At 46.4% G+C, this 27,897-nt stretch overlaps 1 protein-coding gene across 1 annotated transcript; it reads left to right on the top strand.

The window, feature by feature from the left end:
* Window positions 1-27,897, top strand: LMNB2 (lamin B2). Its single transcript, XM_082071976.1, has 12 exons — window positions 1-299; window positions 9,857-9,993; window positions 13,492-13,648; window positions 13,881-14,006; window positions 16,253-16,423; window positions 17,486-17,611; window positions 17,797-18,017; window positions 19,661-19,949; window positions 20,411-20,518; window positions 21,327-21,446; window positions 22,633-22,734; window positions 23,309-27,897. Exons 1-12 carry the CDS (start codon window positions 99-101, stop codon window positions 23,348-23,350), a joined length of 1,800 nt encoding a protein of 599 aa, XP_081928102.1. The 5' UTR covers window positions 1-98; the 3' UTR covers window positions 23,351-27,897.

Genomic DNA, 27,897 nt, shown 5'->3' with positions numbered 1-27,897 from the left:
CGGCGGGGGAGGCGATGTCCGCCATCTTGCCGCTCCCTCCTCCCTGGTGCGGCGGGATTGAATGAGCCCGCTGCCCGCCCGCCCGCCAGCCGAGCGCCATGTCAGGCACCCCGAGCCGCGGCACCCCCGGCGGGACCCCGCTGTCGCCGACTCGCATCTCCCGCCTGCAGGAGAAGGAGGAGCTGCGGCAGCTCAATGACCGCCTGGCCGTTTACATCGACCGTGTGCGGGCGCTGGAGCTGGAGAATGACCGGCTGCTGCTCAAGATCTCCGAGAAGGAGGAGGTCACCACCCGGGAGGTACGGCCCGGGCGGCCTTCGCGCGGCTCTCCGCGGCGGGAGGGCGGGCAGCGGTCCGTCGGCCGCCTTTTTCCCGCGCGGTGCCGGGGCGGGTGCGCGGCCCGGCCGCCCTGTTCGCGGTTCCCGCGCTGTGGCGGCCCCGCGCGGCCTCGCGTGCGGCGGCGCCATTGGGGCCGCGCCGCGCCGGGTCTGCCCGGGCCCGGCCGGGGTGGGGGCTGAGGGCGAGCGCCGTGCGGAGCTCCGTGCGGGGGGCGGCTGCGGAGATCAGCGCCTGCCTGGGGCTGTGCGGCCCCCCGGGGGCTGCCGGGGACTCTGTGTGTGGGGCACGGGCTGCCGGTGACACGGGGAAGGCGGCTCAGGATCGGCCCCGAGTGAGAACTCGACACCCGGAACGAGCGCGGTGGCGGGAGCGGCCCTGGGCGGGGTGGGGGGGGTAGGGGGGGCGCGCTTGGGGCTCCGCGTTTCTCGCCGTGTTTCTGGCGGGTCGGGCTGGCAGCACCGGGAACGCCAGCACCGGGAACACCGTTCTGGCCCCTCCGGGTGCCCGTGTCGGTCCGATCCGCTGCTTCGCTGGAGTTCGGAGTCTCCCCGTGCTGAGCACATGCTCCTGTGAATTGTAGTAACACGAGCGGTACTTTGCGGTCTCTGTCCGGACGGCTGACGCGATTAAATGAAACATTTGAAAGGGTTCAGACTAACTTTGCTTCCCACCAGAGGAAATCTTTCTTAGTCCCTGCAAATGCGAGGAATCAGATCCCTGCGGCGTGAGCTGCTCTGTGCTGACAGTCCCCGTCATGGAAGCGAGTTGCTCCCCGTGATTTAGAGGCAAAACTGGCCGATCCTTTTTCCTAAGCCACGTTTTGCTTTTCCCTCTTCTGTTTTATCTACTTTCCCCCTTCCAGACAGTCCCACCCGCCCTGTACCAGCCCGGGGTGAGGGGTCCCCAGGCCCCACCTCGGCTATGAAGTGAAACTTTGTGGGAAGCCTGTAGATAACAGCTTTACTGTAACGTGTGTGATGCAATGGATTGTTATCTGTGCAGGCTTTTTTTTTCCCCTCCCCTTTAAGGATCTGGTTTGATGATGCTGGGGGTGGCGGTTGGAGGGTTTGAATTAATTTAGTTGAAGCAGACCGGATAAAGTAGCGTCTTGTTTTGGGAGTATACAGCACCCAGGATTCAAATACCTTAAAGTCCCTTTGTACCACTTAATGATATAATTTCAACATTTTCAAAGAATAACTAGATATTTTGAACGTAAAACATGACTACATTGCTTGTCCTATGTAAAGTCATGCTGTAAACAAAATAATCATGTCTGGTTCAAGCAGCTTATAAGTTGTTTATTGCTGGAGGCTAGAAGTATGTGTTGTATATGTAGGAGGCAGAACGTAATTCTGTTGACAGTACACGTTAGTAAAGTAAGAACAGGACAAGCAGAAAACATATAGATATAATCTCATTGAATTTTTAATATTAAATCTCATTATAGATTTTGAACATAAACCAACTCCTAGCAGCAGTTCTGGGTATTATCAGTTCTGGGTGTTATCAATTACTCTGATGCAGTAGTTGGAAAATAAACTTGATTATTTTGTTATAAATATTTTATTTACTTTGCCCTAGTGCTTTTCTTCTTTACTTTTCTTCCAGACTTTAAAAAAGTCCTAATTCTTCGACATATTCTAACAAACTTTGTCAGGATTCCTCAAACTCTTTGGCACATCAGAGCCAATGTGGGATACTTCAGCTGGTCTCTGGCCCAATTTCGTTAAATGTTTCCCCCATTCCTTTAGGACAGCTTAATTACTCTTTACACGTGTCCAAAAAGGAGAATTTGTAGTCTGTTGTTTTGATGCAGGTTAATGGACAGTGGTTTAGCACGGCGGGAGCAGTAAAACTTCAGGTGTCTGTCGGATTTTGCATTTATTGGAATGGGAGGATCCGGCCCTTTCACTGTCAGAACCAGTCTAGTAAACTGGATTTTCTGCTGACAATTCAGTTTTCTTGTTACACTGTTGGGATTGGTGTTCATAAAATGATTTGGCTTAGCATGAAACAAGACACTAATTAAAAATATACCCTCCAAACGCCACAAAAAATCCAGAACTCAAACAAACCCCAAAGCAACTCTAACTTCTGTGTAGAAACACAGTCAAGTGTAGTCCAGTGATATTTGTCTACTGTTCTGGCTACATCATTATATCTTTATACTAGCTCTACATGCTTAAAATAGACTATTTTCTTTTCCCAGTGTGTTCAAGATGAAAATTCCTCAACTATGTTTAAATATGACTCAGATTTTTTTTTGTTGGCGGTCTGAATATTCTAATATTTGTGGCTTATCTATGGTAGTGACAGGGACCATCATCTGCCCGGTGGTGGATGGAATGATGCGCGTTGTGGGATGACAAGCAGGAGTGATGCTCAGCAGTGGGCTCTACGGTAACACCTGAGACTTTTGTCTGGAAAACAGGCGATGTGTCCATATCCAAGGTGTTTCTGATCATTTTTTCAAAGCTCTAGTTCAGGGGACTGTCTTCTAGATGAGGCAAGTTCTGCTGATGCTGTTCAGCCAAAGACTGTCACTGTTCTACCAGACACTAATCATCAGCTGATGTTCCTTTTCCCCATTGTTTTCATCACCAATCTGCAGAGGACACAAGAAAGCAGCCACTTTGTCCTCCCCTGTTGGACAATCTCCATAGTTTTATGGACCACAGCTGCATCATGGCTTTGGAACAAAATAACTCCTGTTGCTCTTTTTGAGGAACACAAGGCTGCTGCCTTTTAACAGGAAAGAAAAGGAACTCAGCAGAAGTTGAGAGTCATCTCTAGTCCTCTACTAATTACAACCCTTTTCCCCACTTTCCCTAACCTTGTTCAATGCTGTTCTGCCTTTATGTGTATGTAGTAGGCCTTTAGAGAAATAAATATGTATACAGTAAGCCCTGGGACAAATACAAATATTTTGCCTCTGTAGCTGAGGGAACCTGTAGTTGACCTCATTCTCTCTGTTTGCTCTCTTGCAGGAATGTAGTAGCTTAGATTGACAGAAGAGAAATTTAGCTCATCTCTTTGTTTTTGTACCTCCCTAGTATGTGACTGATGCTGTTGCCACTGTGTTGGGGTCACTGTTACAATAATCCGGGAGGGGAAATACTGGAACGGCTGAGCGAGGAGTCCTAGAGCTCTCCTCAGTTCCCTTTCCGTGAACTCCCTGGAGGGCTTGTGATTACAGGCTTCCAAAAGAGATGTTTTGATGGACATGGGAGTGGTTCCTACACTGTTCTGAGCACGTCCCACTGTTCTCACCCACAGAAATGAGAAGTAGGGAGAAAAAAAGAGGATCCCTGTGAGCCTTGGCTACTGCCCCCCACAGGGGGTTCCCTCTTCACCGATGGCTTCCGAGCTCTGCGGTGTGATTATGGTGGCCTCAATCTTGAATGGCAGAGCTGTCAGAACTGTCACCGTAACCTCACCACCGCTGCTGTGCTCTTCATGTGCACCATGTGTGGTAGCACAGCTACTGTCCTGACCAGGTACCTGGGTCTGGTGTTGCCTGGTTGCCACCTGAAAAATGCATGTTCAGATGCTGCTGTGGGTGGTGGGTCATTCAAGACTTGTAGCCTCCAAGACATGGGGTTAAATGGTCTTCTGGCACTATAGACATCACCTGGGAGGTGACGGTGGTGATGTGCAACTCGTCTTCATTGTGCTTGAGAACTTGACTGATGTCCTTGGCTAGTCTGGGACGCAGCTGACTGGTAGTCAATCCATAGCTGGGTGAATAAGAACATACTGAACCACAACTGGTGGGAATTCATTTAGGTTTTGCACATTAATGAGATTGTTTCCTCGCCAAATTTGTCTGGACTCACTTGTGGCTGGATGGCGTATGGTTCTTGCCCAGCATGTAGGTTCACTGTCACCTTGGCACGTTCCCTGTGTCTTCATTAAGTGACACCTTGCAGTTTTTCCCAAATGGTGGCTGTGGGAGGGTCCGCATTTGTGTGTTGGTCCCTGTTCTGCTTCACAGGGAGCTCTGACTGTTCCCAGCACAGGTTGATGGGTTCAAGAGCATCCAGCAGTCCTGCTTTTCAGACTGTGCTATGGAAATGTTGCTGTTTTCTTTCTCCACATGCTCTACTTCCCTGTCTCTGTGTTGCTCAATTACAAACTTGAAGGCTTTTGCCAGCAGAAGAGGAAAATAGTGAAAGCACATTTGTAGTGCAATTTGCAGGGTGTCCAGGTTGAGCCCTGTGCAGGAGGAGTTAGGCTGGGTGTGCGTTGCCATGTCGTGGGTCAGCCTGCAGCCTGTCTGCCGGTTCCTACTGAACTCCATTTGGAGGTTTTGGTTTTATTTCTTCCATCATCTTCAGATGGGAGCGGCTCCATTTTCAGAGCGGATGGACCCATTTACTGTGCCATCTGGGAATGTTTTCTACTTCCCAGGAGCTTGTACTCTGGACTTGTAGAGAAACTCCTGAGGCTCACTTGGCTGTATGACTGTTATATTTGCTGTGATACTGTCAGGAGTGACCTGAAAGGTATCAAACATGACTTAGGTGGCTCTGGATGATTGTTAATGGCGTGGGGAAGGATGGTTTGAGGATGGCTGAGCAGATCCTGCAGAGCGACAGTTGATTGCACAACTGCTGTTGGCAACAGCGTTTTGGTTTCTCCGGCCATGGAATCGTCTTTCAGGACTGACTAGTGCTTCAAAGGGGCAGGATCCACCTAAGTAGGGTAAATGTATCTTTGCCAAGAGGGCTGGTCAGCCCGCTAAGAAGAACTTTCAAGTGGGAATGGTGGGGGAGGGAGAAATTCTCAGGTAGGATCAGGTGAGGAAGTGGTGGATGGAGTAAGCAAGAAAAAGGCCTGGGGTTCTATGCAGAGCAGAGAAAGCAATAGCAGAAGGATGAAATGGCAATGTTCCAAGCACAGGCATGTAAAGAAGGAAGCTCCTGCAGGACAGCCCTGGGGGGGAAGCTCTGCTGCCCTTCCTGGGGATCGTCAGGCTCGGGTGCCTCTGAAATGCCCGGGACATTAACGTGTGCAGCATGGAGAACAAACGGGGAATGACAAGTCTGGGCAGTTACAGATCTGTGACTGATTGGGATCAGGGATGGCTCACCCACCAGACTGAAGTGACAAACACATACAGGATTTTCAGGAAGGTGGGGACGGGGAGTTGCCGGGAGCTCAGCCTGGGGACAGGGTACGAGCCGGCTGGAGCTCGTGGGTCGGGATTAGCGATGAACATGGGTCACACTGTGCCGTGTGTCTGCTGCTGGCCTGATCAAGAAGAGGTAAATGAACCCGTTTCTGTCAGCTGGAAGAAGACTCGTGCACTAGTCTTTGTGCTCTGCTGGACCTCATACTTACTAAATAATGAGGAACTGGTCAGGGATGCGAAGGTCAGGACAGTGACCATGAGATGGTGAAGTTTGGGATCTTTAGAGGACGGAGCAGAGCAAAAAGCAGGACCTACAATCAGGAGAATAAACTTCAGCGTCTCCTGGGCTCTTCTTGGAAGAATCTCCTGGGTTGCAGCCCTGGAGAGACAAAGTGTCCTTTAGAGTTGGGTTGATGTTCAAGGTCAACCTCAAAGCTCAAGAGTGGCCCATCCCAGTTGTTGGGAAATGGAGCAAAGGTGGGGCGATTGGGGAGATACGGGGAACTACAACCAATCTCACCTCTGTTCCTGGAAGGTAAATCTCTCTTTGTGTCCTTTTTCTTCTCTATTTCTCCTTGGACCCTATAGGAGCCTTTGGTGGGGGATGCTCAAGCCTTTGAGGTATCCAGGCTTAGCCGAGTCTCCCCTTTCTGCTTGTTGACTTCAAACTCTTGTTCATGTGCTTGTTCCCTTGTCCACTGCTTCTCTTCCAAAAAGCCATACCGAGGTCTCTAAGTCACAAGGTGACTGCTGGTTTTTGGTGCCTGGAGACAATTTTTGACACTTTTTAAAAAATTTGTAGAAGCTGGGAGTGTATGTGAGTGGAAAATCCTTGTATGTTTGCCTCATTCTCTATGCGTTTTCTCTTCAGCATTTGGTGCCAGCTGCTGTTGTCGCTGGCATTGCCTCCAAGGATGAGCATGTTTTGCTCCGATGTGAGGAGCAGGATGCAGTGGGCTGTGGTAACCCAAGCAAAATGATGAGAAACAACCAACAAATGAAGGAATTTGAATTGCTAGATTGTCCTGATAACCTGACAAAACCTTCCATTTTTTGTTGTTGTCTATCTCTTGCATCCAGTGTCTGGGAGTGTTTGAGGACAGGGAGACACTGTCTGGTGTCACTGTGCTCAGAGTGTGATGGGACAGCACCAGAAATGGGCTCCACAGGTGCCAGATGCGTTTATTCAGCTTCCTTCTCTGGTTACTGTGGATTCTGGCTGTTGTTCCTATTGACTTTTTTGTTTTCTTGTCCAGAAGGGGCATGTGAGGCTTATCTTGGGAAGTTCTGGTTTGCTTTAACAGCACCATTTTAAGAATGTAGGGAAGTGTTGCTGTACTAGAGACCAGACTGAGTAGCAAATGTGAAGTGATGAGCAAAGGGAGTTTGTAGAGCCAAGATGATAGAGGCATCTTGGGGACTGTATTCTTGGGAGATTTTCAGAGTCTCAGCAGATTCCCAGTTAAGTTCCTTCCACCAGATCAGAGTTTGAGGGGTGACAGTTTCAGGGAACAGAAATACATGCCATATTTTCTCTTGGTGCTGGGGCAGAACGGTGATTTCCATGAATAACCGTCCTGGACTCAAAGTGTTGTCAAGCACACAACACCAGACTAGTTCAGCTGAGCCAGCACCACTTTGAGCCTTTGGTTCTCTCTTCGCTGCTTGATAAGTGCTGAAAATAAACAAGATGTTACTTTTAATGATCTAGAAAGACCATCTTGAATTGTTTGATAATAGGAAACTTTTTCCAGTCTTACTGTGTATCCATGTTCTCTTCGCACCCTGTTGGTAGAGTTCTGGGGAGGATCGGTGTGGGTTGTGTTTTTGGTTTTGGGGTGTGTTGTTTGTGTTTTTATATATCTTTTTAAATGATTGAGGGTGTCCCCGGTGCCCCCCTGTGCAGAGTGTCCTTATGTCTCAGTGATTTCTGTCTGCTCAGTGCATTAGCTTAAAATTCTACTGAAAATGGCTTTTTGAGCGACACTTTGGGCTGTGAATCGACCCTGTGTGTTTCCTTCTCCTGTTAGTGGAACCGGAGCAGAGAAGAGGTTAACAAGCCGCAGGAGAAAAATCCTTAGTAAGCAACCACAACTGGTTATGCCGTGAATGAATCAGTCCTTTCTAATTAAGGAGCAAAGTCTCTGGTTCTCTTTTCACCAACAGGTTCCGAAACAGCTTTCATCGTGCAATTTTTAGCACCATCCAGCTCTAGTCTCACTACACAGGAATTGCGTTAAGTGTTTATTCTCTGTTCAGAATATTGTTTGGGTGGTGTTAAGCTGTGTGTTGTCTGTAATGCTTCAAAAGCATAAACTACTTACTGCCTGTTGTCAGTATCACACCAACACCGCCTTTTAGTGACAATATTCACCAAAACCTGGAGAAAAAGGCTTTTTTCCTTTCTGCCTTGCCATGCAATTCCAGTTCATGCCCTGGGATACCGGGAAGAGATTTGTCCTTGTGTCAACTCTGACTTAGTGTGTCTGTGAACCCGCAGCAATACAGCCCCACATTCCTGGTAGGTGTCCTAGGACGAGGATTTTGGCACATTTAAGAGCTGAAGGGATGCTGGGGATGCAGGACCTGATGGTGCAGAATCAGTGCTCACCCTTTGGGCAGTTGTGTTTTGTATTGCAATTTGCAAATACTGTATTGTCACTCAATGGTCATCCATAATGACAGGCTGTATGGCCTTAAAATCTCATTTGATTTTATTTTTCTTGGCATTGTGAACTGATAATACAGAGTTGTGTTGGCTTATGCCATAGGCAAACTCTGGCTCTGAGCTATGGAGGGGGAAGAAAGAAACCAAACTAAACCCGAACTCCTGAACTGAAGTTGAATAAAGCATGAAAGAATTAATTCTTTAAAGAATAGAAGTAAGATAGCACGGGAAGACAGCCAAGTTGTGTCTGGCATGTGTAATGCTTGTAAACTAAGACTTCTCATCCCTCTTACTGTCATGTTTTAGCTAATTTCAGAAGTTTTATAAGAATGTAGACTATCAGGAACTTAATTATATCCTGACTGCTGTTAATCAGTCTTTTTGAAGACCAGATGGTTGAGTCTGTCACTGGTGCTGCAATAGCAATGGCACAGTTTGCTTGCTTGTTTCTACATTTCACGCTTTGTTATGAAATTCCTCTTCCCACTGTCGGTATGTTGTGCCTTTGGCTGTTCTCGCTCCCTGATTGCTCCGTTTTGAATTTACATTAGTAAGAGTTGTTCTGGTATCTTTTCACAGAAGCAATAGCAACAGTTGTACATGGTCCTGACATTGTAACTACCTGATACAAAGAATCCTGGAGTGTCAGGGGTTGGAAGGGCCCTGGAAAGCTCATCCAGTGCAATCCCCCCATGGAGCAGGAACACCCAGATGAGGTGACACAGGAAGGTGTCCAGGCGGGTTGGAATGTCTGCAGAGAAGGAGACTCCACAACCCCCCTGGGCAGCCTGGGCCAGGCTCTGCCACCCTCACCCCCAACAAGTTGCTTCTCGTATTTCAGTGGAACCCCCTGTGTTCCAGTTTGCACCCATTGCCCCTTGTCCTGTCACTGGTTGTCACCCAGAAGAGCCTGGCTCCATCCTCCTGACACTCCCCCTTTATATATCTGTAAACATGAATGAGTCCCCCCTCAGTGTCCTCTTGTCCAGCTCCAGAGCCCCAGCTCCCTCAGCCTTTCCTCACACGGGAGATGCTCCACTCCCTGCAGCATCTTGGTGGCTGCGCTGGACTCTCTCCAGCAGTTCCCTGTCCTGCTGGAACTGAGGGGCCACAACTGGACACAATAAAGGTGAAGGTGTGGAAGATTTAAGGTGCTTTGCTGCAGTCGGAACAGCTGAATATTCAGTATATTGGGTTGGGACAGGGAGATGTCTGTAGATCCTTATCCTGTGAGGTAGAAAGCAGGAGTGGAATCTCATCTCTGAACAGTTCACACTTCTCTAGTTCATGTAGTTTCAAGCAGAGTCAAATTTGGCCTCAGACCTGTATTCCACAAAATACGTCTCTCCCCATTTATCTTTAAGTGATACTGCTGCTTTGAGAGGTTTTTTTAAAGCAGTAACATTGGAAATGAGGGTGAGCACCAAACTGCTTCAGTTTCTCTCCTTGGAAGACTTGCACACTTCAAACATGGTCTGTTTGGTTATGTCCCAGTGGCAATAAAAATTAAATCTCGTCTTTGGGACTAGATCACATCTAATTGTAGGTGCATATTAATTGAAAATGTTCAATATGGAATATTCTTAAACAACAGAAATAATACAATACACCCTTCTGTTTTTCAAAGCAAGCTGTGTGAATCCTGGTGCTGTGCTTCAGTTCTTTGGTTGTCTTTGGGATGTTCTCGTGTTTAAATACGTTTTTCCCCCTAGGTGAGTGGAATCAAGAGTCTCTATGAGTCTGAACTGGCTGATGCTCGCAGAGTTCTGGATGAAACCGCCAAAGAGAGGGCGAGATTACAGATCGAAATAGGAAAACTGAGAGCGGAACTTGAGGAGTTCAATAAAAGGTAAGGAGAGTCCTGCATCTTTTTTTTTTTTCTATTATAATGGGCAATATTTGAGGTGGGAATGATACTATAGATGCTTTTTAAAATGCCTTAGTGTGTGTCTTCTGGAAGGCTGCAGGTAAAGAAGATTGTTAAAGGGAAATTCCTCAGCTATTCAGAGCAGATAACCTAACCAGTATATCCACAAATCTATTTGTGGATATAAGATTAATATACTGTGATTTGAGCAATTTGGACATCTGGAGGCTGAAATGATCAGTTGTCCCCACTCTCGTCCTCTGGTACCTCTCTTGATGTGCGTGTGACACATGCAGCTGCTTGGTAAACTGGCTGGAGAAACTGATCTACCTTAAAATTGGCCCATCTAAGGAAGGTTAACTTTTTAAACATGGTCAGTTTTATTGTCTGGCTGTGGCACTGAGCAGTTTGGGAATATGGAAGCAGCGTTGGCTTTGAAACGCTTGAAGCTACAATGTAAGTGTGCTGGAAAAAGAGCGTGTACTGATTGCATTTAACAAGCTGCTGTTCCATCTGCATGGAAGAGAACTGCCCTAAATAAACCGGCTACTGAAGCCAAACGTAATCCATTATTTCTATTCCCAATAGGAGGGTTTTGTAATCAAACACTGTTTAGTAGTTGAAACTTCTTTTAAAAATGAGTATATGTGGTGGCAAAATTACTTTTTTGCTTCTGATTTGAATTTTAGTACATATTTTAATCTATAAACTTCAGGAGTGTTAGTTTTTTCCTGAGCGTGTCAGTATGTACATCACCCATAGATGAACATTGTTGGTCATAGAATGCTCTTAATCCAGCAGTGCCAGTACAGATGTGCTGTCAGTACAAGCCTCCTGTCTCACTTCTTTGTGTCTAAGTGGTTATAAGAGGGGTGAAGCCGTTGATTCCAGTTCTTTAGGCTTTTGATAGCGCAAAGAGATTCTACAAATATCTTGCTGTAGAATGTTGTGCACTTAAGTGATGGAGATGGTTGCTTCCCTCAGGTCATCTCCCTCACCTTTTGTTTGGACAATGGAGTTGCCCCTCACCAGTCACCACAATGACTGATTCATTCTGCCACACTAATTTAAAACATTTTTTAAAACTGTTCTGACATAGACTAATATGAGGAAAATATACCTGGTTTTCACTCTATTCTGAGTGGAATTAAATTCTTCTTGGCTTGAAAGTCTATTCCACCTGGTTGCTTCTAATCCCTTGAGATGCTTGTAATGTACTTGGATTGTTCCCAGGGTGTCTAGCTTGGGTCGTATGGAAAATTACTCTTGTGATGTGGCCACATCTTAAATGCGATTCTTGCAGACGTGGTTTTTCCAGGTCCTGTCTGCCCGGTTCGCACGGTGTCCACTTGACGCCCGGCTCCTGACCGGAGTCCGTCCTGCCCACGCCCACAGTCTGCGCACCGGCCGAGCTTGTTTCGGTGCTTTAAAAACTGTGTGTAGTGGGAGAGTAGGCAGGTTAGTGTGTGATTTTATGTTCACTGTGATTACCTTGGTCTTTTATTTTTTTCAAGTTCATGACAGACAAGAAAGATCCCAGACATCACCACTTTGTTGTTTGCTTGGAAATAGGTTGTGTTACTAGGAGAGGAGATAATAGATGTCTGTCCCGGGACATCTCTCCTCTGGCCTCTTGTGACAGAATCCCAGAATGTCAGGGGTTGAAGGGCCCTGGAAAGCTCATCCAGTGCAATCCCCCCATGGAGCAGGAACACCCAGATGAGGTGACACAGGAAGGTGTCCAGGCGGGTTGGAATGTCTGCACAGAAGGAGACTCCACAACCCCCCTGGGCAGCCTGGGCCAGGCTCTGCCACCCTCACCCCAACAAGTTTCTTCTCAGATTTCAGTGGAACCTCCTGTTCTAGGGAGAAGAAAAGTCATAGTGCGAGTATGCAGAGAAAATATTGACTTGAAAGGATATCTAGGAAATGTTTCCTTAGCATTAGAGTGAATTGAATCTCAGTTGCAAAGCTTTTCCAGCCATAGGATCCAAATGTAGCCAACCTGCTGCTTCACCAGCTGCCTTCTCATTCTGTTTTCTCCTAAAGCCTGAGTCTGTGAACTGAGCAGCCCTGGCCCGAAGGCACTGAGGATGCTCTGGGGAGGCCATGGGTGGGGTTGGGTGTGGTGATATCAGGCCTGGTTTGTGTCCAAAGGAGCCCAGGGCTTATCCTGCTCTTGGTTTGTTCTGAGCCTGCTTGCACAGCTCCACTGGGTTTGAGAAGCAGTAAGAACCTTGGCACACAAGGATTTGTGACACAAATCCAAATCACAGCCTTATATTAGCTACTATGAAAAAAATGAACTCTATTCAGCGAAAACCAGCACACTCTCCACCCCTTATTCCACATCATTTACATCACGCTCAGGTCCCACATTATCTAATACATCCTCATTAACCACCACCCCCTTCCCATCATTTCCTACAACACACAGATATTGTTCCCTTAGTCTGGACCACTCCTGTGAAGTGTCTATAAAATGTCCACCGAGTTAATTTAGCCTGTGACTTCAGGCTCTGTCCCCACTATGTCATTAAAGATATTAAATGGTGCTGGTCCCAGTATGGACCCCTGAGAGATACCACTTGTCACTGAGCTCCAGCTGGACTGTGAGCTGTTGACCCTCAACCACCCTGCCAGTTCCTCACCAAGTGAAGCTTCCACCCATCAAATCGATTTCTGTGCAGTTTAGAGAGAAGGGTGTTGTGGGGACCTTGTCAAAGGCCTTACACCAGTCCAGACAGATGTCATCCATAGCCCACCCTTTGTCACTCCATCAGAGTTCCTGGGTTCCTCCTTTCTGCCCTTTTTAAAAATGGGTGCGATGTTTCCCTTTTCCAGTGACCAAGGACTCCACCAGACTGCCAGGACTTCTCAAATATCACAGAGAGTGGCTTGACAGCTACACCAGCCAATTCCCTCAGGACTCTGGGCTGCATCTCATCAGGTCCCGTAGATTTATGCGTGTTCAGGTTCCTCAGGTCGCAAACCTGATCTTCACTTTGCAGGGCAGTTTCATCATCAAGTATGAAACACTGGGGATGCTCGTGGGCCTCTTTGGGACGTGTGTGCGCTCTGTTTCTCAGAACCATAACCCAAAATGATAGTTAGCAGCAATTAAATGTGCTGTGCAGCCAGGAAATGAAAAAATAGTCTTTACACCTCGTGTGTAAAGCAGATTTGTCATCTCTTAGCTATCAGAGTTACTATTATACCTTGTTTTTCCCTTGTCTGCCCATGGCATATGTTCTTCTTTATTAGGCAGTGCATTTACAACACATCGCTACAAGCTGCGAGTTTTAAGAGGTGTTTATGATGACTTTTACTAACTGTGTTTGCAGGTTACTGTGGGAGCCACCTGGTGGTACACTAATCCTAATAAAATGTGTGTAATAACAAAACACCTGTAGCTGTAACCAAGGCATGCACAAAGATGTATGTGTATCCACATAAATGCAATAAACTTTGTTTTTTCAGCTACAAGAAGAAAGATGCAGATTTGTCCGTGGCTCAGGGTCGCATTAAGGATCTTGAAGTGCTGTTCCACCGAAGTGAAGCGGAACTCAACACTGTCCTGAATGAGAAACGCAATCTGGAAGCAGAGGTGGCCGATCTGCGTGCCCAGCTTGCCAAGGTATGGCCGTGAACTCTTCCTTGCTTTAGTGTATTGTAAAATGAGTTATTTTTATTAGCAGTTTATAGTCTGAACGTCATTGATCCAGCTTGCTTGCTGCTGAACCTTTGCCTGCCCCTCTTGGATATAAAATTAAATTATAAGAAATCTCTGTAAAGCAAAATGGTGGTTTAGAAATGGGAAACAGGGATCCAGACAAAATGAAATCTTCATCTTGAAAACTCTTTCCTAGGCTGAAGATGCTCATGCTGTGGCCAAGAAGCAGCTGGAGAAGGAAACGCTGATGCGCGTGGACCTGGAGAATCGGTGCCAGAGCTTGCAGGAAGATCTGGAGTTCAGGAAGAATGTGTTTGAGGAGGTATTGCCAACCTAGTGATCTTGTCATAGTCTGAAGCTTATGGACCTTTTATTCAGACTGACTATAAGCAATTACCGACTAGTTCAGGTGGGGAAAATCCGTGTTATCCTTGCTGTAAATGTAATAAAATAGTTAAAGGTTTTGAGAAGAGCTACATGGTGGCGGAACTGTCGTGAGAGCCAAGGGGTGTTGTTCTGGGGCAGGTGAGTTCACAGCTGACTGCTGGGGAAAGGAAAGTCGGGTCCAACAAGCACCAGCTTGGTGGTTTTGGATGTGACCATAACCTGCTTTTATTGATGAGAACAGCGTGCAATTCCCCTGCTTTGTGCAGGGCTGCTTTTGTGCCTGTTTAGTCGGTTGGCTCACAGAAGCACCAGGGAGAACCAGATTTGTTTTATAAAGTAGATAGTGAGAATGCACCAGTGGGGACTGGGGGATTGGGAAAGGGAAGCATGACCTTCTCTCTGTACCAGACCAAAGCGTTATGGCAGTTTATTCCATCTTGTGCAAAACCGACTCTGACCTTTGGTTCTCTGCAAGCTCTTTCAGTTAGCGGCTGCTGAGCCACTGCCACACGCTTCTGCCCTTATCTCACGTGTGCTAGTTGTGGTGTTTGGATCACCAAACCATTTCAGCCTGATCAGCTAGTAGAATGCTTAGGGGTTTTTGGTTGAGTTTAATTTTTGCCAGCTTAGCGGCTGAGTTACATCCTGCCACGGAATGGGATGGTGAGTGTCTTCATCTGACTAGGTGAAGCTAAACAAGGCAGCAGAAGCTGATTTTGAAGTGGGGTCGTTCCTTTCGCCATCTCTGGAGCTCTTTGATCCTTGTATGGACCAATTCAACACATGAAGAAAAAGAGGAATTGCTTTTCTTTAGATCAGTGAATTATTTTGGTTCATTGAAGGGTCTGGAGTCCCATTAGAGTTTGAACATCGCGATGGGGAGCGTGGCAAGTGAAACCTGCTTGTCCTCGTGGTGTTGAACTGCTCGATCAGCGCAGCCCTTCACCTGATACCCTGGGGACTACAGAGTTATTTCTGTGGCCTCGGAGAGGTCATTGCCCGCAGTTCTGAGGGGCTGCTGCTGGCTAGGCTTTGTGGCCTAAAAATCCACCACAGAAGGGAAATCTGCTTCGAGATCCCATCAGGACACACAGCTGTGAGTAGAGGGGCACATTTCCAAGAGTCTTGTTTTAGATGGAGAGCACTTCTGCACAACAGCTTGTAAGGCTCTCTGAAGTAGCGTTATCCTGCGGTGACTACAGTGCGGTGCAGAGCCAGCCCTGCTCCCTCGGCTGCTCTTCCTTCTGGCCCTGCTGCTCCCTTAGGCCTCCTCCCGTCCTCAGAACCGCTCTGGTTTTGTCCTGCCCCGAAGGGAGGAATTGTTCCTGTCTCAGTTCAGGCCTGGCCGGGTTTCCGCGGGGCTCAGCGTGAATAAGCACATGAGAAAGTCACCTTGCTACTTTGCGACCGGTATTGTAGGCACAGAGAACTCCTGCTTCTCTAAAAATGAACATTTCTTAGTGCAAGCTCTGACCAGAAAAAGTTATATTTGTCTTCAGGATGGCTTGGGTTGCTGCTTTATTGCCAATATAACCAAAACCTAATGAATAGAGGTCATCCACTATATAGAAAAAGAGATGTGCGTATGCTTTAAAGTGAAATTTGTAGATGCAGTTTTTCTCTGTAATGATTATTTTTCCAATATGTGTAGTGGTCACAAAAGGGGTTAATTTTCCTCTGAGTCCTTGTGGGGTGCTGTTGCAATGTAAGGATGTATGGTGAGAAGGAAAGGGTTTGTTGTGCAGCACATGGAGTCTCTGTGTAAAATTCATGTTTTTTTCTCCTCCTTTCCACCCACTTTGACTTTTGTAGCATAAATCAGCTCCTTATTTAAACCGTGTATGAATATTTTTAAACCTGTTTTCAAGTAGGATCACTTTTAAGAATTATATCGTACCAAATGAGAACGGTAACTTGCATCTGTTAGTACCTGCAGTAATTCTTAGCCTTAAATGCCTTTAGTACTGTAGCTTCTCTATACTAGAATTAGAGAATCACAGAATAGTTTGGGGTGACGAGACCTTCACAGCTCATCCAGTGCAAGCCCTGCCATGAGCAGGGACATCTTCACCCAGCTCAGGTACTAAATAATTAATGCTGAAATAGTTAATTGTTCTCTGACTGTCATTGCTTGTACTGTTTACCCTAATGGGGGAATTTTTTTCTTGTTTGTGTGTGTAGGAAATAAGGGAAACAAGAAAACGACACGAACACCGTCTGATCGAGGTGGACACTAGTCGCCAACAGGAGTATGAATCCAAAATGACTCAGGCACTGGAGGATCTGCGAAACCAGCATGATGAACAAGTCAAACTGTACAAAATGGAGCTGGAGCAAACCTACCAGGCCAAGGTAAGTCCTGCTGTCCCCAGATCTGTCTGACTGAGCTCCAGTGGGGAGATAAAACCATTTCCATCAGCCTCGCTGTCTTCACAGCATCCCAGCCTGGCTGGGTTGCAGGACCTCTGCAGATCCCCAGCCCCACCTGCTCACGCAGGGTCACAGAGCAGATCACACAGGTGGGTCCAGGGGGTTGGAATGTCTCAGAGCAGGAGACTCCACACCCGCTCTGGGCAGCCTGGGCCAGGCTCTGGCACCTCCCAGCAAACAAGTTTCTGCTCATGTTCACATGGAGCCTCCTGTGTTTCAGTCTGTGCCCGTTGCCCCTCACCCTGGCGTTGGGCACCACTGAACAGAGTCTGGTCCATCCTCTGACACCCACCCTGAGGTATTGATCCATTGATCAGATCGCTCTCAGCTGCTCTTCTCCAGCTCAACAGCCCCAGCTCCCTCAGTCTCTCCTCATCACAAAGATGCTCCAGATAAACACTAAAAAGCAGAAGGCTGCACACCTTGCTACCGCCACAAGCCTCTACGATTAAAATAAACCTGTAAGGACACAGAGCGCGGCTCTGAGGAGAAAAGCGCCCCTGGTCTCTGTTAGAGCCCCGGCCCCTCACCTCGATGATCTTGATGAATCGCGGGAACACGGGGTTGCGGGTCACGGCGATGAGCGGCACGCTGGGGAAATGCTCCGGGACGAGCAGCGGCGTCAGCGCCGTCATGACGGGCCCGGCCCCGCCGCCGTCCTCCCCGCTGCCGCCGCTCCCGTCCTCGCCGCCGCCGCCCTCCAGCGCGTCGCCCCCCGCCAGGCCCCCGGCGCTCCGCTGCCGCCACGGCGGGCCCGTGCTGAAGGCGACTCGGACGGGCGGCGCGGGGCCCGGCGGGGCCGGGGGCATCACGGAGGAAGCGGCGCCGCGGGGGCCCCAGCAATGATGATGCAATTCTTCTAATAAACTTCCCAGATTTCCATTAAAAATGATTAGAGATTAAATAGCTTCTGTTTTTTACTGAAAGGATATTTGCAGAATATCCAACTCGGTGCAAGTGACGTGTATCAAACTTCCCTTCTAGCTGGAAAATGCCAAACTGTCCTCAGACCAAAACGACAAAGCGGCCGGTGCGGCGCGAGAGGAGCTGAAAGAGGCTCGAATGAGAATAGAAGCTCTCAGCTACCAGCTCTCTGGCCTTCAGAAACAGGTAAAGGCACTACATTTGCTCTCATAACTAATCGCAAGCACTGTGGTGTTTGGATGGATTGATGTTTCCGTCCCTTTGCGTTCCCTGAATTTTGCGGAGAGAAATCTTGACGTCCATTTGGGAGAGAGATGGATTTTTGAATGTTTTTACTATACCCACATAGACGCCAACTGTGTTTTTCACAGGCCAGCGCCGCGGAAGATCGCATTCGCGAGCTGGAGGAAACGATGGCTGGCGAGCGGGAGAAGTTCAGGAAGATGCTGGATGCAAAGGAGAGGGAGATGACAGACATGAGGGACCAGATGCAGCAGCAACTGACCGAGTACCAGGAGCTGCTCGACGTTAAATTAGCACTGGACATGGAGATCAGCGCTTACCGAAAACTCCTGGAAGGAGAAGAGGAAAGGTACGTACAGAAAACGTTTTATTCTTAGGACTAGCAGGTGTTATTTCCATTTTTTCTGCTTGTTTTTTTTCCTGTTTGAGCAGGAATGCCCAGATTTTGTTTCCCTGCAGTCACATTGGCTCCACACCACAATGTGTTGTGTGGAACGCTTGCAGGTGTTCTCATCCAAACACCATCTTTATTTTATTTTGGTTTTTATAATGTCTCAGAGTACAGTGGAATAAATCATTCTGTACATCTTCTCTTTTTATTGAAGTGCTTAGACCTCTTTGTAAATGATGTGGCCCAAGAATAGTGTGTTTAGTAGTAGATACACTGAAGGGAAGGTTATGTGACCCATGTTGCTCTCCTTAGTGTGACTTTGCATGTCATATAATCATAGTACCAGAAAATTTGAGGAATTTCTCAGCTCCCTGCTGCTTTTCCTCTGGGCGGTCCTGCTGACACACACACAGAAGCTGCTTTCAGCCTTGGGTCACATCAGTCTGTGTCCAGGTTTTGATTGCGGGGTGACAATAAACCATGGCAGATGTATTGTTAACCCCCTCTCCCCCATTTCCCCCTACAGACCCTCCGTCTCCCCCCTTCCCACTAAGGGCAGGCGATTGGGAGGGAAAGGAGGACAGAGAGAGGAGAATGGGAAAAATTAAAAATGTTTTACTAATGCTACTGATAAAGTAGAGGAAATAATACAAAATACACAAAACCAATCTTGAAAGTCCCAGCAACTGCTGGGTCGGCACCCGGAGTCCTGGACTGGACTCTGCAGCCAACCGGAGCTGGATTCAGTCTGTCACTGGCCTCAGTTCGCAGGGTGACACACAAGGTCCTCTCCGAATGTCGGCCAGAAGGAAAAAGGGATGAGATCCTTGTGATCTCCCACTTTCAGGGCAACAAAGATGATTAAGGGAGTGGAGCATCTCCCGTGTGAGGAAAGGCTGAGGGAGCTGGGGCTCTGGAGCTGGACAAGAGGACACTGAGGGGAGACTCATTCCTGGGGATCAATATGGAAAGGGGGAGTGTCAGGAGGATGGAGCCAGGCTCTTCTCGGTGACAACCAGTGACAGGACAAGGGGCAATGGGTGCAAACTGGAACACAGGAGGTTCCATTTAATGTGAGAAGAAACTTGTTCGGAGTGAGGGTGGCAGAGCCTGGCCCAGGCTGCCCAGGGGGTTGTGGAGTCTCCTTCTCTGCAGACATTCCAACCCGCCTGGACACCTTCCTGTGTCACCTCATCTGGGTGTTCCTGCTCCATGGGGGGATTGCACTGGATGAGCTTTCCAGGGCTCTTCAACCCCTGACATTCTGGGATGCTGTGATTTTATATGAAGTATCACGTGAATGGGATGTTATACTCCGTTGGTCAGTTTCTGGTGACCTGTTTCTCGTTGCCCCTCTCAAGATGCGCATCCATCCTTAGCAATAACCTCTCATTCCATTGCTATGTTTACCAAAACATGTATCTGGTTTTCCAGGAAAATGCAGCTAATGTGAAAGCTTTAGCTGGCAGGGAAATTCACTAAAAGAGAAACTTGTTTTTAACAAAACCAGGACAGTCTGTTCACTACATGTATTGTAGCATTATTGCTTTGTTCGTCATTCCCTAGATGCATTAATTAAAATGCTGCTTCGTTGTTTTCAGGTTGAAACTCTCTCCGAGTCCATCCTCCCGCGTCACGGTCTCTCGCGCTACCTCCAGCAGCAGCAGCAGCAGCACGTCCCTCCTCCGCTCCTCCCGCGGCAAGAGAAAACGGCTGGAAACCGAGGAGCTTTCGGGCAGCGGAACCAGCGGGATCGGCACCGGGAGCATCAGCGGCAGCAGCAGCAGCAGCTTCCAAATGTCCCAACAAGCTTCAGCCACGGGGAGTATCAGCATAGAGGAGATCGACCTGGAGGGCAAGTATGTGCAGCTGAAGAACAACTCGGAGAAGGTGAGTGTGGGCAGAAGTCCTAGAAAACGAGGAGCTCAATCCTAATGTTTGTAGCACAAGGAGTGGGGTTGCTCAGAACAGGAGCGGCATCTCAATGTGCAGCGTCCTGCAATAATTCACAGGGGTGTTTGGAAGTTGAATGTGATAATGTGCTGGTGTGAGTGTAGTTTTTGCAGGGAATTTGTCCCAGATGTGTGTGATTGCTCCTGTAAATGGCCTTGCTGGCTCTAGCAGAACCTTTCTGTGTGAAAAATTTAAATTTGGCTGAATGACCTTACAGGATTTACACTTCAGACTCTTAATGTGTATAGAAAAACACTTAAGTTAGAATGCAGATGGCTAACAACCATGTAAATGAAGTTATATTCACGTTATTTTAACGACAAAGAGACCTCGAGGAAGCTCTGGTGCCTGTTTGTGCTGTTTGCTCACCCTAAATAACCTTGCGACTCTTTCTGCAGGATCAGTCTTTGGGTAGCTGGAGACTGAAAAGACAAATTGGAGATGGAGAAGAGATTGCTTACAAATTTACTCCTAAGTATGTCCTCAGAGCTGGGCAGACTGTAACGGTAAGTTATAACTTACATTATTAGATATTATTAAGTATACAGTACGCCAACAACATGGTTTTATTGGCGCTTGGTACAGCCAGATTTGCTGTGTAACTCACTTTAGAGGGGCAGGATTTCAGTTATAAAAGCGCAGAACACTAATTGAATTTCTATATTAGCACTGCAGTACTTAAGAGCATTTTGGGCACAGAGAACATTGAAGATAAAGGTATTTTGGGGGTGAATCATGGGCTCAAACTGCTCCAGCTCCTAATGAAACAGGAACATTTTAGAGCATTCACTCAGTCCAGTAGACTTGAAGACCAGACTAAGCCTCAATAGGATAGGAATAGGATATGGATGGAATAGGATAGTTGCTTTTCTATAATTCTGTATTTTACTTTCAGTCTGTAACAGATTTTATTTCAGAAAAAAATGGCTTTTAATCAATTCCACTATTTCTACTTATGTATCAATTGTTCAGATACATGTAAAAGATTAAATTGATACATTATAATTCCTGTTTTGGCGTCATACAGTGTAGCCATTGAGACAGTGGCAGGAGAAACCTGTGTATTCAGCAAAGAATTGACAAGCACAATATTAGTTTGTGTGGGGTGTTTTTTATTGCTAGTGTTATTTTTTTGTAGTAGACTGAGAATATCTTCCGACAAGTAATAGTGTAGGTGAAAAGCAGGGTGGAAGCGCCATCGGAAATTCAGAAACAAAATGGGTATGTATGGAGAAATAGGAGAATTAAGGGGTTCTGTATATTGAAAAATAGAATGTGCGTGAATATCTACTCAGAGCGTGTGTTTCTCCCTAGATCTGGGGTGCGGACGCGGGCGTTTCTCACAGTCCCCCGTCCGTTCTGGTGTGGAAGAACCAGGGCAGCTGGGGCACCGGAGGGAACATCCGCACGTACCTGGTGAACGCCGAAGGAGAGGTGGGATGTGCCGGGAAACGGGGCCGCGTCACCTCCAGCCACTTCGTTTGGGGGGCAGACGGGGCTGATGATGACAAAACCCCGATTTTAACATCTCTGTCATTTTCTCCTAAAATAAGACACTTTATAACACTGAAATCATTAAATATCTATACGTATCTCTGAGATTTTGGGGGAAATTTTGGAAAACTTTGATCGTCCTAGTTACGTCTATGGACGTGGCTGACACTGGAAGCTGTGCTGCCATCAGAGACCTGGACAGGCTGGAGAGCTGGGCAGGGAAAAATGTAATGAAATAGAACAAGGGCAAGTGTAGAGTCTTGAATCTGGGCAGGAACAGCCCCAGGTTCAGTGTAAGTTGGGGAATGACCTATTAGAGAGCAGCATAGGGGAAAGGGACCTGGGGGTCCTGGGGCCAGCAGGGTGACCATGAGCCAGCACTGGGCCCTTGTGGCCAGGAAGCCAATGGGACCTGGGGTGGGTTAGAAGGGGGTGGTCAGTAGGTCAGAGAGGTTCTCCTGCCCCTCTGCTCTGCCCTGGGGAGACCACACCTGGAATATTGTGTCCAGTTGTGGCCCCTCAGTTCCAGCAGGACAGGGAACTGCTGGAGAGAGTCCAGCGCAGCCACCAAGATGCTGAGGGAGTGGAGCATCTCCCGTGTGAGGAAAGGCTGAGGGAGCTGGGGCTCTGGAGCTGGACAAGAGGACACTGAGGGGGGACTCATTCCTGGGGATCAATACGGAAAGGGGGAGTGTCAGGAGGATGGAGCCAGGCTCTTCTCAGTGACAACCAGTGACAGGACAAGGGGCAATGGGTGCAAACTGGAACACAGGAGGTTCCACTTAAATCTGAGAAGAAACTTGTTGGGGGTGAGGGTGGCAGAGCCTGGCCCAGGCTGCCCAGGGGGTTGTGGAGTCTCCTTCTCTGCAGACATTCCAACCCGCCTGGACACCTTCCTGTGTCACCTCATCTGGGTGTTCCTGCTCCATGGGGGGATTGCACTGGATGAGCTTTCCAGGGCCCTTCCAACCCCTGACATTCTGGGATTTGTGTGTGTAGCTCATGTAAAATGCATGGTGCGTTGCTTTAAACCCTCCAAAATTTAAAAGGGGTGTTATATTCATGATACAGCGAAAATGTAAATAGCTATAGACAATGACCATCCCCTTTCTGTTGTTTTGCGTAGGAAGTCGCAGTGCGGAGTGTTACTAAATCAGTAGTTATGCGAGAGAATGAAGAGGAAGAGGATGAAGCGGAGTTTGGGGAGGAAGATCTTTTCAACCAGCAGGTAATTGATGCAGCCCAGATGTTGAACTTGCATCTCGTTAGTTGGGTTAATTAGGCATCAGATTTAAGGGGGGTCCCTTCAATAGCTTAAATAAACTGGTCTTTTCTTAATAACACCACCTGTATGTTTTCATACCCCTTAGTTAACTACTGTGAAATAACCGACCAGCGGAGTGAAAAGAGATTTCATACAGGTGATAGAAAACATTTCATGTTTATTTCAAATTCAGCCAATTTGTTCTGATCTGGGGCCGTTTCCCCCAGAACTCGTTCTGTGCAGGTTTGACAGTGAGTTCTCAAAGATTTGGTTTGGTCTCCAGGAGGTAAAACAGCGTATTTATTTCTAGTCTAAAGCTGCTGAAACAGAAACACTATTGACGCATCGTAGGAAACCACAACCCATGTCTTAATCCTGGCAGTAAGCTGTGATGTGTTCTCTATTATTGTGATGTTCCCAAATACAACTAAATTACCAAAAAAAACAGCTTTTAGGGACTGGGATGATAAGCAGAGTCCAGCCTTACAGTGGGAGAAGCCACTAAACACTGAGTTCAACCACGTCTGTCTCGTTTTAGGGGGATCCCAGAACAACCTCCCGAGGATGCGCAGTGATGTGAAGAAAGAAAAAAGAAACTATTATTTGCTATTTTTGTTTTTCCATTTATTTCCTTTTATTTTTGCTATTTTTTTCCCCCTCCAGAGCCACTGAAAACTATTTTTATATGCATCAGCGGATTTCTTTGACGTTTACTCCTTGGTACCTTTTTATAAAAAATGTCAAAAGAAAAAAAACCTTTCCTGAGCAAAACCGTTAGAATTTTTAATAGATTTCATTCTTTTTCCCTCTTTGAAACACTATCTGGGAATACAATGTTATCCCCCACATAGAGTTTAAAGTCTTGTGTACAAACCTGCAGCAGAAAAGGAATTTTTAGCTACAGTGGGATGAGGCTCCTTGAGTTTATGGTAAATCTGTAATTGCACATAACCGGGATAACTTAAAAACAGCCAAACCCTCGGCTCCATATCGTGATGTCGGAGGATGGAGAATGATGGGTTCTGCTTACTGAATATATATATGTGTGTGTGTGTATATACACTATATATATATACACCATCTTAATGTAAGGAAGTGTCAAAACCAGAGGTTTAACGGCTTTATTTTCAGGGGATTTTGACCTTGTCACAAATGAGACCTTGTGAGATCCCGGCTGCAAATCGTAGGGGTGACGTTAATTAAGCATCACTATTTAATGCCTTTGACGCATTTGGCGTCGGACAGAATGATTTGGATTTTAGATACAAAAAATACTTTTGGCGATGCTAAATATTGGGGATTTTAAAGATGATCCTTTTAAATGATGCAGCTCGTTCATAATTTTCTTACATTCAAAGGGGTGTTGCCAGATACCTTAAGGAGCAGTTTTGCAAAATACCACAGGATTAATGACTTCTTTTTTTAATTAGTTGCCGTTATTCAGGATGTAAACATTGCTCCGCAGTGTTCAGATGTTGGAAATCGAACGGTGAGCAAAGGGTGAATAACACTTTTTATAGCAAATGCTCCGAGTTGCGTTTTGTACGATGTGGTTTGTAGCTGCCGCTGCCCCTTTAGCTTTAGGTTTCTTCTGCTGCATTTCTTTGGAGGTAACTGACTCCCCGAGGGTTTGGATTTATCTAGTAGTGCATCTTTAGCACTAGAAAAACACTTGACCGCTCCAAAGAACGTACAAAACAAAAGGTTTTTCCACTAGTTATTACAAAATATTCCACAAACCGCGGATATTGTTTGATGGCAACACAGGATCCTGGTTTTACCTGCGCTCTGCTCTTGTTCCGATAGTTGAGACTCATCACACGAGCTACAAGGTTTGGATGTTTTCGGTGGCTTTTGGACATTATGTTCTCCGAACAGTATCGTGACTGACAGATATAACCTAGAGAGTCAGTTTAGTGGCTTTGACTGATGGCTTCGTAATGCAAGCAGGGTGGGAACAAAAGGGGCTTTTAAGCTTATTTTGCCATTTAAGAAGAAATCCAAGTTCCTGCTCTCCTCTGTGAGTGCGATAAGAGAATTACTGAGGTTAAACTAATAGAGATTTAGATTTATGTTTCGGAAGATCCATTACAAAAGGCAGGATGACCATCTGGCTCTTTGGGCTGAGGGGATAACTCTGGACCTACTTGGCCTTTTTCTGATGGAATTTTCCCACTCTGCTTGAGTAGAAGGTTAAATATGTAGTAAATCATGTCTCTCTCTCTCTGTAAAATGTATTTAGTGAAATTATGTTTCTCAGACATACCGTTACCAATTAACTTGTCTAAATTTGTTCTGCAAACGAATGCAATCAATGTAAAAGTACTTTTCCATTGCACCTTCCAACCACTGGGCAGCATTTCCCTTTGACCCACAGCTTCTCTAATAGACGTACATAACATTGAGGGCTTTTTGTGCTGCTTTTTTTTCCTAAATATCTGTATTTATGTTGGTTTATTTCTTTTTTTTTTACATTGACCAGTTTTCAGATTGCTTCTTCTTCAAGATCATCCTGTGAATTTAAGATTGTTCTGTGATCTTAAATACTAAAGCAGTGAGTGTGTAGTTAATTGGGCTGGGAAAGGCAGCTTGAACGAGGAAAATCCTCTTGCTACCTGAGCCAGAATTCTTCACAGCTACTGTATGGGGAACCTCTTTGGAGCCTCGAGGCTGGTGCTTGTGGTGCCGAGCACTCGCCCTTCAGGAACTCTGCACAGTTTATCCTTAGATTTGCAGCCGTGCCCTTTAACCTGGGAAACAGGCCATTTTTCATTGTTTTGATACCACGCTGAGCTATATCCAGGTGTCGATATCAAACGCTGACTGCAAACGCTCTCAATGGGGGCGACTCGCCACAGGCTACCCAGAAATACGAAATAATTCCTAGCTGTAAATCGCAACACACAAACTACTGTATTCCGTGGACTCTTCTGTGTGTGTCTTCTCCAATCCCATCCTCTCCTCTCGCTTCTGACGCTGAGCTGAGTGGAACAGCGCGATCCCTCTAAAGCTGCTCCCTCTGGGAGGGCTTTGTGGCTTTAGCATCATTTTCCTGTCCTTCAAGGATTTTTCTAATGTTATTTCCAGGATAAGTAAAGCTTTTTGTTTGAATAAAATCCAGCATCCCCTTGCCCTCTTTTCCTATTTGATCCAAATGTGAACCAGGTTTGTCAGCATTTCTACCCCTGCATCTGATATTGGGAGTAGAGCTTGATGGAGAAATAGATTTGACTTAGCAGGAGAAAAATTCTTTTAAGGTTTCTCTGATTAGAGAAATTAAGCGTCGGAGCTTTTATTAGTTACTTGAGTGTAACTACCCATATGGATATTTATCCTGGAAAAATACGGAAATTACTTTATTCTGGATGAAACAGTAAAGATGACCCCTAAAGATCCGCACTGGTTAAGAGGGGCAGTAATAGAATAACTACAGCTGGATAGTTAAGCCAATCTGTTTATTGTATAGATCAAAACAATATCATATAAAATATGATATAAACACAGTACCTACTCCTGAGTTTGCAGCAGGTGGAGATGCTGGTGTTGGTGTTCGCAGAGACCCCGACGCTTCGTGCCGCTTCTCCTCCCTCTTTGCTCCTCCAGCCGTTGTGTTGCAGCGGCTCATTCCACTATCGCAGGGCTCCCGTTCCTTTGCACGGCGTGTTCGTTCCTCTAGATTTGCCCCGACAAACCCAACAGTTTGTAGCGACGGCTTGAGCGCCGTTTTGTCGCTAGATGCGTAGTTTGGCGTTTGTAGCAGGAACCCAAAGTCTCAGGAAGAGAATAAAATAAAGCTCTGCTCCCCGCCAGCTGCAGCGTGGGCCCAGACGAGCTCGTTGCGGCGCGGAGCGGCCTGTACTGTGAACCATCACTTGATGTGCGTCTTCATCCTTGAGCAACAGGACACCTCACCTTCAGTTCAGGGATCTTACTGGTTTTTATACGCCTTTTCGCTTCTTGGTTTTTAACGCTCATCCTGTACAAAAGCCCTTTAACTGCAGCCTGAAGGGGGTTGGTTAGAGCTTTGTACAAATCCTCTACGCCCCAGAATATTTGCGAATCGGTTTCGTGTGCATCGCGTTTGACGCTGTTTGAAACACGCGTGCCGTGTGGTTTATTTCTCTCGCTGTCGAGTCGTTCTGTCTTCTCTTTGTATCTTCTTTCCAAAGTCTTATCTCTAAACAAAGGCATATCCAGATTGCTCCTGGATTTCATTGCCACTGTTGGGTCCAAACCCCGTGTGAGCAGCAAACGAAGCTTGGAAACCAGTGAGTGGAAGGTGAGGCAGCGATTGCATTTTTCAGAGCGTTCCTTTAGCTGAACGTCCAGCCAAATTCTATTGGAGAGTTTCTTTTCTCACTTAAAATGGCCTGGGAAACAGAATTTTAATTTGCCCTTCAATATGCTTAGCTTTAAACCAGTTTAAAATAATTTAAAAGTGGTTTTTTATACAAGACCATATTTACATGCAATTATTATTTGTAAACATAATGCCTTTCTTGAAATGCTAAGGTCTAGAGAGTGAAAAAGATGCTTAAAAGGGAAAGACTCGGTTCAGAACAGCACAAGCAGTGAATTGACTTGGAGTTCAGGCAAATAAAACATGTTCTAATTGGCTTTTAATTGCCGTGACTGTTCCACGGTGACGAGGTGGGTGTTGTTGTGTATTCCAGCTCGTTACACTAAAATTCCAAGCAATAAAGTATTTTTGAGATGAAAACAAAATGCTTTCCATTGGGGCCCAATCTCAGTTCAACTCTATTTTTTTGTAATAGTGATGCTTTGTGACTTGAATTGTGATTTATTGTTTTAATTATTATTATTATCAACACAGTCTCTGGTCGGTTTAATCACCCACCTCCAGTCAGCTGCTGCAAACGAGGATTTTTGGAAGGCTCAAGTTTTTAAAATAATCACGGAAAAGGTTGCAAATTGAAATTCAAAATGATGAAAACATCGACATGAAACCAGAAAAGTATGTAATGATCTAGACTTTATCATTTCAAAGTGTTTTTCTTTTTAGAATATGCATGCCAAATGTCTTGTCTTTTTTCAATGATTTGTAATATACATTTTATGACTGGAAACTTTTTGTACAACACACTCAAATAAATGTTTTGCATTTTG

The sequence above is a fragment of the Streptopelia decaocto genome (assembly GCF_964273445.1).
Source record: "Streptopelia decaocto genome assembly, chromosome: 24".
In the NCBI taxonomy this organism is placed as follows: Eukaryota; Metazoa; Chordata; class Aves; order Columbiformes; family Columbidae; genus Streptopelia; species Streptopelia decaocto.
The sequence above is the reverse complement of the archived record's forward strand: the minus strand, read 5'-3'. Positions and strand labels throughout refer to the sequence as shown.

Bases quoted from the DNA above. Each gene is read 5' to 3' on its own strand.
- LMNB2 (XM_082071976.1), top strand. From the start codon at position 99: ATGTCAGGCACCCCGAGCCGCGGCACCCCCGGCGGGACCCCGCTGTCG. The intron at 20,519-21,326 runs GTAAGTTATAAC...GTTTCTCCCTAG, and splicing joins GAGCTGGGCAGACTGTAACG to ATCTGGGGTGCGGACGCGGG. The intron at 22,735-23,308 runs GTAATTGATGCA...GTCTCGTTTTAG, and splicing joins AAGATCTTTTCAACCAGCAG to GGGGATCCCAGAACAACCTC.